Genomic DNA, 16,948 nt, shown 5'->3' with positions numbered 1-16,948 from the left:
TAATAAGATGATAAGTTTTTATATTAATTAATTAACATAGGCATCTGCCATTTGGTCAGGTAGTTTCCATTTCCTTATGAAACCAAACACATGCCCTACCCAAAAAAAAATATATACATATATATATAAATATCCAGCTACCTTACCAAGCAAGAAAAATATATATATAATTTAATTTATATAAGCATCAGCTATAAATTTCTTCTTCAAGTACTGTCTTTTGAAATATATGTATTGACTTCATGGAATGAAAAACTATAATAATTAATTAAAGTAATAAATAATTAGGTATATCCTCTTTCTTAATGACCACATATATATATTCAGTAATTAATGTATAAATTGTTCTTATGCTTAAAAGTTCAATATATATATATGGTATGGTATTTTCTCTTCTTCACGTAATAATAATGAAAATGCATGCATATCATATAATAATTACTAAACTTAAGGTTATAATATTTATGTCTGGTAATTATTTTATTTGATAATAATTAAGTAATAGTTGTACTTTGATGATGAAGAACATGGTGTCCCCAATATGGATTCACAGCACATGTACTCCTGCAAATTAATATTGTCCACCAACTTTATATTAAATACTTGTCCAATTATTATATATGCCTTAGAAACTTAAAAACTTTATATGTATATATAATAGAAATTATGTAAGAACTATATGATTATAATTAATTAGTAAGATTCAAAATGTAACCGAGGAGTGTACGCAGTGTGATTTGGTGCAGTTATACAATTTCTAAAATCAAACCACGTTTTGGGGATTTTAGAAAATCCTTATATATATGTGCCTATGACACCACCCTATACGTATGGAGCAACACCATCATTTTATTTGTGGCCATGGCACCGTCGTCACAACTACGATATGGAGGACAAACCAGCTAATTTAGGATACTAGTTAGATTTATATTATTGTTAGTTAATTGTTACATTATTTTAACAAAATTTAATATAATATTTTTATGTTCAAATATATTTATTTTTAAATAAAACATATTAGCAGCGACACTATCACCTCTAATAATCAATTATTAGGAGTGACAGGTATACATCAGCGGTGACACATTGCTGCAAAATAAAAAAACATCATATCACCATATAGGATAAAGTTTGTGGTGATTTTTCAAACTTTATAGGGGCGACAGTGCCGCTCCTAACATAGTCCATTATTAGGGCCAACGTGGTCGTCACTGTTAATACATAGTAACATCATAGTGGCAACATGTCACCCCTAATAAGTATTAGGAACGATTTTTGGAGTCGTCATTGTTGAAAGACCAAATTCTCGTAGCGGTTTAGTGTGGTTTTAACCACAGTTTGAACCTTTTTTTTTTTTAAAAAAATAAACTTGAACCGTTACGGTAAAATTCTAAGATAAAATAATAGTTTTAATATAAAAGTGTGATATGATAAAGTAAGGTAAACAAACACAAAGTAATTATCCTAGCTTTAAGTCTCTATGAGCATAGATAAATCTTTTAAAATGAATACATATATTTTTTTTTAATAAATATTACATGTCCATTAATAATAATCACCAAACAAATTCTAATTCTAATTCCAAACTTGTGGTACGTAACTTGGTAAGTTTAACATATATGACACAAGATATATATATATATATATTTATATGTCCAAATCTTTATTTCTTCTATTACATATGATTATATATATATATAACAAAATCAAAATAGTAAAAAAAATTAGTAATCTAATTAAGGTTAGAAAGATAAACCAATATATATACTGATAATAATTCCAAATTTACCATATAATAAATCTAATGACCAGCAAATTAAGAATTGATTATGGAAACTTGTGGAAAATAATCAATTCTTAATTTGGAAGTTTAATCTTTATCAACGTAACCATTCTGACCCTCCCAAAGTATATGAACAATTCAATACGTATAATAATAAATCTTTTGGAAGTATTTGACTAGACACCATAGCATATTTTAATTAAAGGAAATACTAAATGACTTGCTTTTATATTTAGTTAGAATATATATATATATATATATACAAATATTTGTCAATATTAACATTTTAACCCCTGGTTTTTGTTTTGATGATAATAATAATTATATATTTTCGTCATACATTTCAGTTTGAAATATTCTGTTATTTTTTCTTCTATCACCAAAATACCATAGCATATTTTAAAGGAAATACTAATTGACTAGACATACTAATTAAGAATTTAAAATCATTAATTACTGATGTATTTATATTTCTGTATTATTTTTTGACCAATTATGAGAAAAATAATTTTTGAAACTTCAAACACAATAAATATCAAATAATTTGATTTTTTTTTTTTGTTAGAATTGTGCTAGCTATTTCTTCGATACGTTTCGATATTTTTCTATCCGAATAATTATAGTAAATTACCAAATTTATATTTTTTTTCCATATTATTCAACATATTTTAATATTTTTTCGCATGTACGTGCTTATTAAAAAAGTTTTGTAATTTTTTGACATGAACTTGATAAAAGTTCGTAGGTATAACTTTTTTCATTATTCTTTTTTTATAATTTTGTCTCTAAAATATTATTATATATCATTATTTCAATGATGTTTCAATATGAGATCCATTTCTTTAAATTTAAATATCATTACTTGTTTTGCTCTGTCCCCATTTGTATAGCTAAGCTTGCTTTTTACACAAGAACAACAATGAATATATATATATAGTATATATAAATGCATATATATATTTATATAGCTAAGTATCTATAATTAAGCTAATAGCTCACCTATTAACCTTCTTGTTTTGGCTTGGTGTGTTAATCTGTCACCATTAACAAAATCTGATTTTGCAGCCTAAACTTATGTATTGATATCTTTCTAAATTGGTGAGAACATTTCTTTTTTCCCAAAGCTAGCTTATAATAATAATTGAGAATGATTTAGCTGTGGTAATCGTACCCCTATTATTAATAGGGGTCAATTTTTCTTTGAATATATATATATATATATATATATAAGATTTGTAGATGACATGTATATATATATATATATATATACCTATATAGGTATTCTAGCTTGTATAAATATATATAATATATTTATACATGTGCAAATGCCTCATGCCCATACACTTCTCTGCCCAAAGAGATAAAACCAATAGACAAAGTATATACTAACTGAATTTCAAACTTTAAATTCTTCAAATTAGGTAACTAGTTATTTTTTTTAAGTAATTCTTTTTATATTTTGCTAAGAATATTTTGAGTAACATAATATCTCTTATTAAAAAGGACAAATCGAAGCTTTTTGCTTCATGCATATACATATAAGTTTTCTCTAAAATAATAGATCATTTTTTGCAATTTGCTATGAGTAACTATGACAATTAATTACTCATTTATAGTTAATTAGATTATAATTGAACAAATTGTACACGAAATAAGGAAATGTACACACAAATTCATATAAAATGTGAATTGTTTTTTTTTTCACTTTTTTTTAAAAAATAATTATAATTCAACACAAGTACTTTCTATTTTATATTTTTGAAAGATAAATATGGAAATTCCATTCAATAGTAATAAGGACATAACCCATTATAGATCTACACACATAATGCTCATGAAAGAAAAAATATAAATCTTTCAAAAGAAATGATCAACATAGTCATACAAGTCATGTGGATAATAGATAAAAACTCCTAAAAAGAAAAACAGTACAAACTTTCCTACTAAAAATCTATTGATGTTCAAGCAAGATTTGATATGTGGAAGAATCTTTGTTTTTCTTTATATATGGGAGCTAGCTTTGACACATCATAACAATAAATAGTAACAAACTAAAAAGCCATCAAAGGATCATAGTGAACAAAATACCATTATTGACACTAAAATAAGACTTTAAATAAAAACAAAACACAAAATAAAATAAAAATTAACAAGAAAAGAGAGATCCACACAACATAATAAAACACAACATAAGAAGTTGACTAAAATGGAATATATAAACACGCCGTCCATAACCATCGCTGACTATTACTAATTTTCCACTCACAACGTGTGTTTTCACCGCTTCCCCCAGCCTGTTTGTCATCTCACGACTGTAAATTAACCAACAACAAGTAGTAGTGACCGAAAAACTATAGAGATATCTGAGGTACTCTCACCACACCGCCAAACCGGCCCAAGCAACACCAAGGCGATGTGACATTGGCCAATCATTACAAATAAATGTATCCTTTAGTGACAACTTTTTAGTCATAACATATATTTTGTGTGACTAAATTTCATTTTAGTGACAACAAAAAATTATCTGTGACTAAAAAGTCATACTTAATCACAAGTTGTCACTAATGTAGTTTTAGTCACAACCTATTATTTTTAGTGATAAAGTTTGTTGTGATTAAAAATACATTTAGTGATAACAAATTGTGATTTTTGCGACTAATACTTTTAACCAGAGACTTTTTAGTGATGACATAAGTAAAATAATTTTTCTTTAGTTACAAATTTTATTGTGACTAAAACTAAGATTTTTTGTAGTGAATAAAACTACGAGGCCAACGGTTAAGGGAAAAAATGACTTATAAAGAGAAAAAAAAAACCTATACATTTTCTTTTATATATTTGAAACAACCTAAAAAACGAAAATCACACATATTTACATAAATAAACTAATAAGCCCACACAAATCTAAATTATAGAATAAGACAAAATTCTCCTTAGAAATAGGTATATTTCAACTTATATGTTAATTAAGTTCATTGATTATAACATGCGTTATTATTATTATAGAGTTTATATATATCACTATGTATATATAGATTAATAAATTAATTTATAATAAAATAGCATAAGATCAAAGTACTGCAAAATTGTATAAATTGTCACAGCTAGCTAAATGGGAAGGTGGGCACATCTCATGATCATAATTGACTGACTTTGGCATTTTATATAAATATATATATATATATATATATTCATTTATTATCTCTCTTTGAAAGTGCTCTCATTCTTATTAATGGTTTTCTTTTCTCTTTGGGTATATGTGTGCTCTGAAACTAGCTAGTACAATCATTATTTTCATTTCCAATTTCATATATCTCAGTTTATATAGTATAAAAAGTTTCTAGTTCTAAACCATATGTATTGAGGACCACTTTGGGGAATCATATAATGATTTAACACACACACACTCAAACTAACCCTTTAATTATTATTATTTTTCATAATTTTTGTGAGATTATTTGTAGTGAATTCTCTTTATTAAAATATATAATATGCTTCTTTTCCTGAGCTTGTTATTAATTTCTTCTTTTAGAATCTGGAAAAGTGAACACTAAATTTAGCTTGACTCCCTCAAATAGATATAAAGCCAAATAGACACATTAGCCATACCAAAAGAAAGTCATCATCATAATTAATATTAGAATACAAAAACGAAATTGTAGAAAATGAGTAATTAAGACTTATAATATATTGGGACTTTTTCCTTAACATTATTCCCTTACTTATATTTCACATTTGTAAAATAATATTAGGATATTTATTTTTTTTAAAGAAGAATATTGGGACTTTTTCATTTCGTTAACTTAATTATATTCTTATTAATATATATTAATTATTATTTTTATTTTTATTTTTTTATTTTTGTATTTTGCTAATATTGGTATGGATTGGTGTCACCGACGAAGTATGAAAAAGGGTTTGTGGTCAAAATTAGGTTGCGTCAACCCAACTCCAAAGGAATATTTATAAATGTTAATATTGAAGAGAGTATTATATATATTTTCTATATAATAAGTGTGTAGATGACAGAAATTTTTTGTTTTAACGTTTTTTTTATATTTTTTAAAGTTAATTTTAATAGAATATTCTTATATTTAACTGTAATTTGTAAATACTAAAACTTAAATAAAATAAAATAAATAATTAAAAAATTAAATAAGATATTTTTGAGATATTATACAATAATAATTATTTTAAAATAATAAATAATTAAACAAATTAAAATATGATATTTTTCATACTTCCAAAACTCCTTGAGCATAACTGAATAACCACGCATAATATTTATTATTACATTAAACATATAATATATAATCTCTTGTTTTTCTTTCTAAATTCAAAAACTAGAACAAACTTAAACTTAAACAAAAATAAATAAATTATTTAATTAAAATAGGATATTTATTTTAAAATTTATATGACATTAATATAAATTTAATAAAAATAATTAATAAATTCTATAAATAAAACTAAGCAAACGTGCTTGTATCTAGTGTATATATATATATATATTTGTAGTTAGAAAAAAAAGTGAAACTTAATAGAGATGTAATGTAGATGGAAAACAAAAGGTAACAACCACAAAAATAATTAATATAAGAAATTAAAAAGACTCAATAAAGAATGAAAACAAAGGAGAAACAACTTTGTAATTGGCACAAGTTTGCTAAAACTAGCTATTTTCTTCAAAAGCTTATGCCACCTAAAGATTTTGGCTTGCGTTCCTAGATATTGTCCCTATGATAATTATCTTCCTCTTTCTTTTTTTTTTCTTTGAAATAAAATTAATAAAAAAGAAAGAAGTTGCAATGTTAGATCACCAACCATTATGTGATCATATATATAAATATGTATCATGAATATGGTTGAATATTTATGTGCTTGCATTAATGTTTTAAGGGAAATTCACAAAAATACTTGAGATTTAAAAAAAAATACTAAAATACATTACCTGGAAAGTTTAAAAATTTGTAACAATACATTTTTTTTTGTAACCAAACTTTACAAATTTGTAACTAAAGTTTATAAGTTTGTAATCATATGTTATAATTTTGCAAAAACATGTACATACTAAATAAAAAATTGTGACATGCGATTACAGAACTGTAACAAACAGGTATCTGTATTTTTGTAATTTTTGTGAAATTTTGTATTTTTCAATAAAAAAAATTGAAATTTACAGTGCTATGTGTTATTATTCTATGTTTTAAATTGTTCTGTTAAATATGAGTTGATGAATAGTTCTTTGCCAATTAATAACCCATGTAATTTTAAGTGATAATTGAGTAACGAACTTAGCATCAATAGTCTAGTTGAAGCATAAATGTAAGATTTCTAATTAACTGAAGTATTTGATAAGAATGCCCAGACCAATTAGGGTTTTGTAGCTAGGTCCCCTTTTAACTCTATAATTATGTATTATTTCATCACGATTTTATGGTCTGATAACATGGTTCAGAAATAAAAATGGAGATCTACAGAGAAAGTCTTAATAGACTAGTATTGTACTACCAATCTATATTATCTCAATGGATCAAAGTTGCTTGATTTCAATTTTATTATAGATAAATTAAAACAATTATTAATACGTGCTATTAATTTATTCTATATTGTTTTATAAATGAAATCTTATTATATGATAATATATTTTACAATTTTATTGATTAATTCCTGTAATTCGTATAAAATTATTTGGTAGGTTTTCGGACAAAATTCCATGTATACAAATAATTTTCAATCTTATGTTATTATGTTTTAGTTTTCCATGTTATGTTTGTCTTACACCAAATTTGGTTTACATATACAAAATTCTCATTTTCTGTATGAAACGAAAGGTTCTCGATTAGAACAGAAATTTCTCCTAATTTAATCTTTCTAACTTGTTAGTATTTATAAAATAGAAAGATAAAAATGTTAACAATTACATAATTAAAAAAATAAAAAAATAAATAATGATTAAAACTAGTTGTTACAATACAATAGCTTTCAATAATGTTGATGTCTTGTTTGGTGAGGATGTAGGAAATGATTATTAATTAGTTATTAAGATTAGATGTGAATAAGATATAAAATTAAATTAAAAAATAACACCAAAAAGAATAGGAGTGAAGAAGAATATGAAGACTATTACTTATTATAACAACTTTTTTTAACACTAACAATTTATGCATATGAAGAGAAAAATTGAGTAGAATACATCTCAAATTTCTTAATAAGATGGCAAATAATCAAATTGATTTTACATATATTGGTTTTTTTTTTAAGTTTCAACTAGTACATTTACAGGCCATATATATATATATATATATATATATGGTTGGAAGTTTGACCATGCATGTGACAATATAACTGACCAAAAAAAAAAGTAACACAAGTTATACTAAAATTGTTTACCAAACAAATCATATATAAAACGTCTCATTAATTTTGATCATAATGACCTTATTATCATCTTAATTCATGTGGTGTTAATGATACATTATAATAAATGGATGAACTATCTATAACCGTGTAGCTTTGACTTTTGGTTATAAATGGAATATTCGATATTTATATTTATATTCTTATTGTTGTCACACAGCTTATTTCATGATAAAGTAATATAATTATAATGTCTCTATTATATATCTAACTATATAACATCCATACAAACAATACTATATGATATGACAACATTAAAATTACTTGTTTTACGTTAACAAGCCTCTTATACTTTAGGTTCACCAATTTTGACCATTTTTGCTTAAGCAAAACAAATTATATAAACATATATATATATAGATATATATATATATTTAATATGTAACAAAATGGTATGTACATGAATGTAAACATTCTCTTTGGTTGATTCATATATAATATACCACTTAATAATTAATTAATCTTACCATCACACTCAAGTTGTGCCACTTTTGGGGGTTTCTATAGTAAGATGCATTTTTTTATTCCAATTTCACACATGTTTGAATCCTGACCCAATTTTTTTTTACATTATAGTATTTGTTGTAGTTATAGCAACCCTCCCAAAGGGTTTTTAAAAATTCTTGATAATTTAGTATGCTGAAAATTAGGTTAAAAAAAAAATTATGTGCGTGGTAGTTCAAAATATCAGAAACTCGTACAATGTGATTGTTGTAACTACATCGAATAGTAAAATAATCGGTTCATAACTTGACCACGTGTGTAAAAACTATTGCGTCTTGTACCGAAAAGAACTTACCCTACCACAAAATCCCTCACTTTTTGTTATGGTATAACTAAAACAACCACATGTAATTTACTAATAAACTTGCTTGTAAAATAAGGCATCATAAAAACTTACTAAATATAAAATCAGATTCATCAATTATAAAAACTTACTAAATCTATGAATTTACCAAATATTAACTGTAAACATTGACAAACTTGCTTAGATATAAAAAAAAATTAAATTAATGGGAGAAAAAATATATGTATTATTAAACAGCTGATAATTTACATAAACAAGCTAATATGCTACAAGTGATTATCAAATCAGAAAATCAGAGGAAGTGAGTAAATGAAATTTATCAAAACAGATCACTCTTTTTTCAAGAGACATTTCAGATGGATTACACAGAAAAGAAAATCTTGGCTAATTTTTTATGAAACAATCGAATCGTAATTGAGCTGGAAAAGAAAATTCACCACTGCTGGTATTTTTATAAGCTGCTGGTGGAAGATCGCGATGATCGGGTGCTTGAACTGGAATGATCTTTCCTTAATAGGGCTTCTAGATTTTGAAAGCATTTCAGTGGCCTAACCTGTACATGTTTAATGAACCCAAAGTCATTAAGAAGACAGAAAATTCCCAGAAAGTACTATAATACGAGAATACCATGTTTAAATGTATAAGATAATAATCAGCAAATTTAACCAATATGGAAAAAACTTAGTGCCCAAATATTGAAAATTTCAGTTGTTTGACCTTGTCTAATTCTAATATGGTTACTCTGGTATTATTGCAGCGGTGCATAGAAATATATACACAAGGAAATAAAGAGTGAGTATTAACCTTCCAACGTCTCTTGTGAACGACAGTGTTGTGTATGGCTTCGAGCCTTGTTATTATTTCTCTAAATGTTGGTCTCTTAGCTGGCTTCTCATCCCAACAGGCCTCGATTAACCTATATAAGCAGGACTAACTTATTAGCTAAATTTTACGACTTTAACAAAGTCCACGAATAAAAAAAGGAACTTTGAGAAAAAAGAGTTGAAAGAGCTTATAGCACTGACTCTTTAAGCCCATGTGCATAATGCTTAGCCGGAGCCTTAAAAGGTGGGCGTTTGCTTGAAGAAAATAGTTTAGGAACATCGGTATCTTGCTTTGCTGAAAATGGTACACAGCCTTCAATCATCTGCAATGGAGTTATTAGAGTATACGTTAGTAAGGCTTGACAAAACCAATTGAATTGGACATGAAAACACAAGTCAGAACCACCTAATTCCGCATATCAATATTTAATTTGGGCATAGACCTCACACCGATATTACATATTAAAATCAGAAATCAATGACAAAATGTTTGGAGAAAAGATGCATCTAATAAATAAATAAAAACGTCATTTCTGAAAACTCCCCACCAAATCATTGAAAACCAAATCACCAGAATATTCTTATAACAATAAAAATTAAAATGAAAGACCAGTAGCAGTTTGCAGAGATGGGAGAACCATCGTTTCATACACAATTTTAATACAAGGGTAAAATATAGATGTTAAGAAGAAAAAAGGGCATATTACCTCTTGTAGAATTAAAGCAAATGAGAAGACGTCAACTTTTGTATCATATTCTCCACTTTGAAAAACCTCTGGAGCCACATATCGGCCTGCAGTGACACAATTAACATATTCCAAGTTACAAACTATAATTTTATCAAAATGGTATGTCACTTTTTAATGACTAAGGGTGTCTGAAACATGAAAGGAAGTTCATAAACAAAGTTTTTTTTTTCCAATTACAATATATAAATTAAAACACATCCCAGCAATTCAATGTTCTAAGTAAAATGCAATTCATGTATGATGCAATACTCACAGGAAGTTTCTTGACATGTCAGAGGCTTATCCTCCTTAACTGTCAGCAATTTGCTAACTCCAAAGTCCGCTACTTTCAGGTGCCCAGAATCATCGCGTAATATGTTTCTGTTATCTCATGTAAACAGAATTTAAAATGAGAATGAGCATTTGGACACTAATTGTTCTTATTTTTCAGTAGATGCAAATTTCATTGGTAAAAAAAAGTCCAACTAAAGAACTTACGAAGGCTCAAGATCACGGTGAATAATTGGTTCTGGCTTATTCTCGTGCAAATAATTCATTCCCCTGCAAAATATCGAAAACAGAACATTAATTTTCATCGTCGTAAACTCTCTTCTTTTGATTCCGCCATATGAAAAATCAGATAAAAACCATCTCTGTGCATAAACCCTAAGGGATTGAAGTTCATATAGCACTGTATTTAGATATCTTGAAATGCAAATAAAGATCACATCCTACACCAGAAATGTTTCAAAGGAATATGTATATGCAAAATATCCAAGCACAAAAATTCTACTGCTAAAAGTTAGGGAGGCTTATTAAATAATATCTTGTGTCTAAATGCTTAAGCATCAAGTAATATTTCCGAGACAGGCTGACACTGGTTTTTAGAGTTAGTGCTGAGGCATTCACAATATGGGAAGAGTGTGCAAATTTAGGTAGGTCATCTACTCAAATTTCTATCATCAAGATGTACTACTTGACCACACTATTCATATCCATAAGTCACTATAGCCCATAGTTGTATTAATTAGGCCTCATGAAGAGAAGAAGAATTGATTTTAACCTTTCCAATTGATTAGTAAAAGTCCGTTCACTATAAAATTGCTAATTTTTAACCTTGGGTTAAAGAGAAATGAATATCAATATGACAATACGTATAACCTATGAATCAATTGCATCATTCAGAATTAAGAGCATTTTAGAGGAGTAAAAGACCTTGCAATATCCAGTGCAAATCTCACAGCTAATGCTGGTTTTAATGCTCCTCTTCTGTTTAAAAATGCTCTAAGGTCTCCCTGCATCAAAAGACAGAAAATAAAGGTCCGAATTAAAAAGCTAATCTTAATCAATCCAACCAATTCATAGTTATCAAAGTATTAGACAATATAGGAGTTTCATGCCAATCTGTGCTAAAAAATAGCACCAACAAGACAGAGTAAAGAATTTCATACAAAACCAGTTAAGTTAGGCAATTCAGAAAGTAAAAGAAAGAAACTATTGAAGGGTGCTACTGTGGAAGCCCAGAGTTAGGCATTAAAATAATAAAATAGATTAATATATTAATAAAGGTGAAAGAGACTAGCCCCACTCATGAATAACAAATGAGTGAATAAAAGTATATTTGAGTGGGGGAACAGTGAAATCAATTATTGTGAAGAAAATGGTTCATCAGTCTATTTCACTGTAACAAGAAATAGAGAGATGGGAAAAACCTTGGGTAAATACTCCGTCACAATCATCATTGGGCTACTTTGAGTCACAGCGCCTAGAAATTGAACTACATTCGGATGCCTTATCTTCTGATACAACGCGAGTTCGTCTCTAAATGCCCGTCTGCCATTGGAAAAGAGAAAAGGGGATTCGTTTCAAAGACCCATAACATTCAAAACTGAAAAAGAATAAGAAGAATATTCAGGATATGAACAACGCACACTTTATCATCGTCTGTAATGACTCCCTCCTCAAGCTTTTTCACAGCAACCTCAATTCCACGCCACGATGCCATTCGGAAAGTTCCCTGAGAAATTCAGCACAAGGGTTTGAATTTTAAAATGAAGCCATCATCATCACTGACATTTTCATTCTTTACCTTATTGTCGAGCAAAATCAATCAAAACAGACGCTGGGAAAACTATGATTTCCCCCCCAATTTGTATGATATGAAAAGCCTTCAAAAATCTTAAAGTCAAACATTAATAGAAGTATGTTACCTTATCAATTTCAACACTGTTGGTGAAATCAAGTTCCTTTGGATCAATTTCATATTCAGGAACCTCACGGGCATGTTCAACATGCATAGAAGACATCTGAAAATGCAGAATCTTATTCAAATTAATATACAAAACAAACATATATATAGAAGAAGAAGAGGAAGAAGAAGAAAAGAACTCACCACACGCTTTGCGCCACTCTTCTCCAAAAGCTTGATTACTTTATCGTGTTCGTAATGAATTGCATCTGCAAAAGGCTGTGCCATCGTTCAACCATTACATCACTCCTCAAATTATCAATTTCTTTTTAAAAAAAAATTAGTCACGGATTCAGAGTTCTTACAGTGCTACCCCATCGGTCTTTGGTATCGAGCTGAGCACCACGATCAAGCAGCAACTGAACAACGTCGCTCAAGCCCTGACAAGCGGCGACATGCAGAGCCGTCCGACCATCAGCATCACGGAAATTAACGTCGATCCCGGAGTCCAAAAGCTCCTGAATCCCATCGAGGTCACCTTCGTTAGCCAAGTACATGAGCTTCACTCTGGGATCGATCCGCACCGAGTCTTCGTCGTCGTCTTGGTCGAGCTTCGCATCCGTACCAGCTCGCTCCGGCGCCATCGAAGACTGCTTCCCCAGTGTGAACCTCAACGCCGTCGTTTTAGTCTCCATTACTTCACAAATCCAAATCCAAATTCAAAATCAGAAATCGAAAAACACCAAAAATAAAATTGGAAAATGTTCTCTCTTTTTGAGCTTAATATTTCGGGACGGTTTTATTGGGAAAAGTAAGGAAATATTTTCGGTTGGTAAAAAATAGCAGTACTCTCTTTTAGTAAAGGAGCGAGTGGGGCCCACTTGCTCAGTGGAAAGATACAATATGCGTGTGCCAGCGTGGTGGCGCGTGAAACGATAACTGTGATTTCGCCGTGACTTAACGGCGTGTGTGTGTATTAAGGCGTCGGTGGCCGCGGAAGAATGTGACGGTGGAGTAACGCCCGTTCAGATTTGAAATGATAAATAATCATGTGATTTTAGTAGAAAAGTCGCTGAGGACAACCTGTCTGTTTGGTTACGTGTGTAAAGAAAGTCATGTTTGACCTGGATTCTGATTGGCTGGCTGGCTGCTAATTCCTATTTCCTAGGACGATCAAAGCAAGTTTTCTTTTGCATTATCTTCTTAGAAACGCCGTCGTTTTGTGGTAATATTTGAAAAATGACTAAAACCAATGTGAACGTTAGTTTAGGTAAAATAAAGTAGGGAGTGTTTTGTGTTATTATGAGTTTGAATTTTGTAATTTGATAAATTATGTTTTGTAAAATTGTTAAAATGGAACTCTAGATCCGATTTTGATCAATGTTTTTTCAACTAAAATCACAAATAATTTACCAAACTAACAATTCAGAACAAAAATAAAATTATTCTGTTTAAAAATTATGTTGTTATATTCAATTTTTTCTTCATCAAAATTGAGTTTATGATTCTATTTTAACCATTTTACAAACACATAGGGTCCAAAAAGTAATTTGTCAAAATACAGGGTCTAAACAGGTAATGAAACAAAATACAAGGTCCAAAAAAGTATAAACCTAATAAAATATGAAGATTGAAACAAAAATAAGGCATAATATGGGTTTAGGATAGAATTTTGTTATCTTACCATTTAAAATTAAGTGATGTCGCTCGTCTCAAGTGTAGCAACACGGACTATGTACTGCTTGCTCAATTGATCAACAGTCTACAAAAATTGTGATAATTTTTGCAAACTGAAGACTAAATGGAAAGTAACACATCAATTTGAGATAATAATATTGTTTGAAATAAGGTACGAGTGTTAAAAATGTGTCATTATAAAAAAAGTTGGTATTTTTAAAAAGAGGGAGAGAAAGTTAGTAAATCACAATCAGTCAACGGCCGTTGTTGATGGGATAATACTAATTCAAAGTACTAATCAATTTGGCAATACAATACAAATACCATACAATGAAATTGCCAAAATATACAAGTTGGGGTAGCTAGGTTACCTAAAATATAATACCAAGTGGACTAATAAGGACAAATTACTAATACTTTCAACATTACATGTCAACAAATAAAATAAAGAAGAAAGATGCTATGTAATTTCATACATAGATAGATAGATATAGTAATTTTGTATTATTATGTTATGTTATAGAAAAATAAAAAAATAAATAAAAAAAAAGGGGTTAGGAAAAGTGGCAAGTTGGTACCAAAGAAAGAAAGGTAGCTTAGTTAGGTGGTAATTACAAGAAGAAACAAAGGAATCTACCATATTGATGCTATTATTATTAATAATAATAAAATAGTTTATTTTTAATAGTGAAAAAGACAATTAAAATAGTCATTAAAGATAGATATATATATGATGGTAAAGAATGACTTTTGAGATGATGAAGAAAAGAAGGACGAGAGAGAGTGTGGCCCACATTGATCCACGTCATCAAGGATTATCCACTTGGCTGCCTAGTTGTAATACTTACTCTTTCTTTCTTTCTTTCTTGAACTAGAATTAGTCTCATGTTTATCTCACTAGCAAAACTTTCTGTAGATAAGAATAACACACTCGTTTTCTATTTTTAATTTTTTTAAAAAAAATTAAATTTCTATCTAACTATAATATTTAAGAATAATTATAATAATTTGTTATGTACTTATATAGCAAACCGTGTGATTATTTGAGCCACCCCATTTTTTACTCTATTAAAAAAATCACAAATAAAATATTTATTATTAATTAAAAAATGATTTGTCATAATATATATTATAATAATTTACATATTACAATAAAAATGATTCCTTTTACATTAGTAATACTAGTAGCTAGCTACAATTATTTTTTATTTTTGAGATATTTGCAGCATAAGTACCTAATGTTTGGATTTTGTACGCGGCATAGACCCAATGTTTATTTTTAGTGACAAAAGTACCCAAAATCAGTAAAACTGTAATTCCGTCAGCCTCATCCGTTAGGTTCCGTTTCGTGATGACTGGACCAATACGTGTCATTTCGTGATTGGTCAAACTCAATAATATTTTAAAAATAATTATGATTTGGACTAATAAAAACGTGACACGTGTCTGCCTAACGGATGAGACTGGTGGAATTACAGTTTTACTGACTTTGGGTACTTTTGCCACTAAAAATAAACATTGGGTCTATACCGCGTACAAAACTCAAACATTGGGTACTTATGCCGCAAATATCCATTTATTTTTCGTGCACAAACTTATGAGAATTAAACAAGTCAAACAATTTTTTAATGAAAATGTAAGCCTAAGAAGTGGAATTATAAATATATTTTTTTCAATTATATTAACGCATGGCCTATTTGAACTCTGTTCTTAGCTAGGTCAAAGTCAAACCTTAGAAAGCATTTCCAATATTTTTAATTTTATTTATTTTGCATATTTCTTATCCTAAAAAAAACGGCATAGCTTATTTCCTTGTAAATCTCTATGCTAAATTTTAATTTTGTCACTTTCAAGTAAGAATGATTCTAAATTAGAAAAATAAACTAACATTATCCAAATTTAAACAAAGTTATATATGTCTTTAAAAAAGAACATAGTTATATATACATGACACATCTTGTTTTCTAAGCATATGATAGTTTGACATTTTCATTTTGATCTCTTTCTGTCTTTCTCTATAAACTTCCATATCCTTATCCATCATTGAAAACTCATATTTGGTAACAATTTTCTTCCTCCTAAAACATAAAACTTGAAACCACACCCATGTCAATTAGTGTCTATTCATATAGATAGAGACCAATTTTGTAACATATGATGATTTTCTTAGTTTTGAATTAGTAGCTAATGAGACTAGTTGTGGTGATGGTGGGGTAGGGTTAGCTAACGTATAAATCTCAAAATTTAGACTTAGTGTTTTTCCTTTTCAAGTATTTACGAATGCTTGTGATCGAATATTGTTACTAACACCTGTAATGTTAAACACCACACGCTAATACAAAACATATGAACTCCACACATATCCCTTTCCCAAATTCTTTTGTATAGCCTTAACGGAACATTTGACATTTCAAAAGATTGACATTTATTGATAGGTTAAAGAAGAATTCCAACTATGCCTAGATTACAACTTCATTAAACATCTCACAAACTCAAACTATTAAGACGTGATTTCAATTT

The 16,948-nt window shown here is 28.4% G+C and overlaps 1 protein-coding gene across 1 annotated transcript; it reads right to left on the bottom strand.

Annotated features, from left to right (window-relative positions):
- Window positions 1-9,213: 9,213 nt before the first annotated feature.
- LOC133802311 (integrin-linked protein kinase 1) lies at window positions 9,214-13,575 on the bottom strand. Its single transcript, XM_062240598.1, has 12 exons — window positions 13,117-13,575; window positions 12,956-13,030; window positions 12,774-12,869; window positions 12,495-12,580; window positions 12,276-12,396; window positions 11,779-11,858; window positions 11,062-11,124; window positions 10,838-10,944; window positions 10,543-10,628; window positions 10,037-10,158; window positions 9,816-9,927; window positions 9,214-9,564 (listed from the first exon to the last, which is right to left on the bottom strand). Exons 1-12 carry the CDS (start codon window positions 13,444-13,446, stop codon window positions 9,463-9,465), a joined length of 1,380 nt encoding a protein of 459 aa, XP_062096582.1. The 5' UTR covers window positions 13,447-13,575; the 3' UTR covers window positions 9,214-9,462.
- Between the last annotated feature and the right edge of the window lie 3,373 nt (window positions 13,576-16,948).

The sequence above is a fragment of the Humulus lupulus genome, chromosome 9, assembly GCF_963169125.1.
Source record: "Humulus lupulus chromosome 9, drHumLupu1.1, whole genome shotgun sequence".
In the NCBI taxonomy this organism is placed as follows: Eukaryota; Viridiplantae; Streptophyta; class Magnoliopsida; order Rosales; family Cannabaceae; genus Humulus; species Humulus lupulus.
Note: the sequence above shows the minus strand (reverse complement) of the source record. Positions and strands in the feature narration are given on the sequence as shown.

What these genes read in the sequence shown, in the direction of transcription:
- LOC133802311 (XM_062240598.1), bottom strand. Translation starts at nt 13,446, where the DNA reads ATGGAGACTAAAACGACGGCGTTGAGGTTCACACTGGGGAAGCAGTCT. An exon ending in TGACGGAGTATTTACCCAAG is followed by an intron (nt 11,859 to 12,275) that starts GTTTTTCCCATC and finishes CTTTTGATGCAG; the next exon opens with GGAGACCTTAGAGCATTTTT. An exon ending in CACCGTGATCTTGAGCCTTC is followed by an intron (nt 10,945 to 11,061) that starts GTAAGTTCTTTA and finishes ATGAGATAACAG; the next exon opens with AAACATATTACGCGATGATT.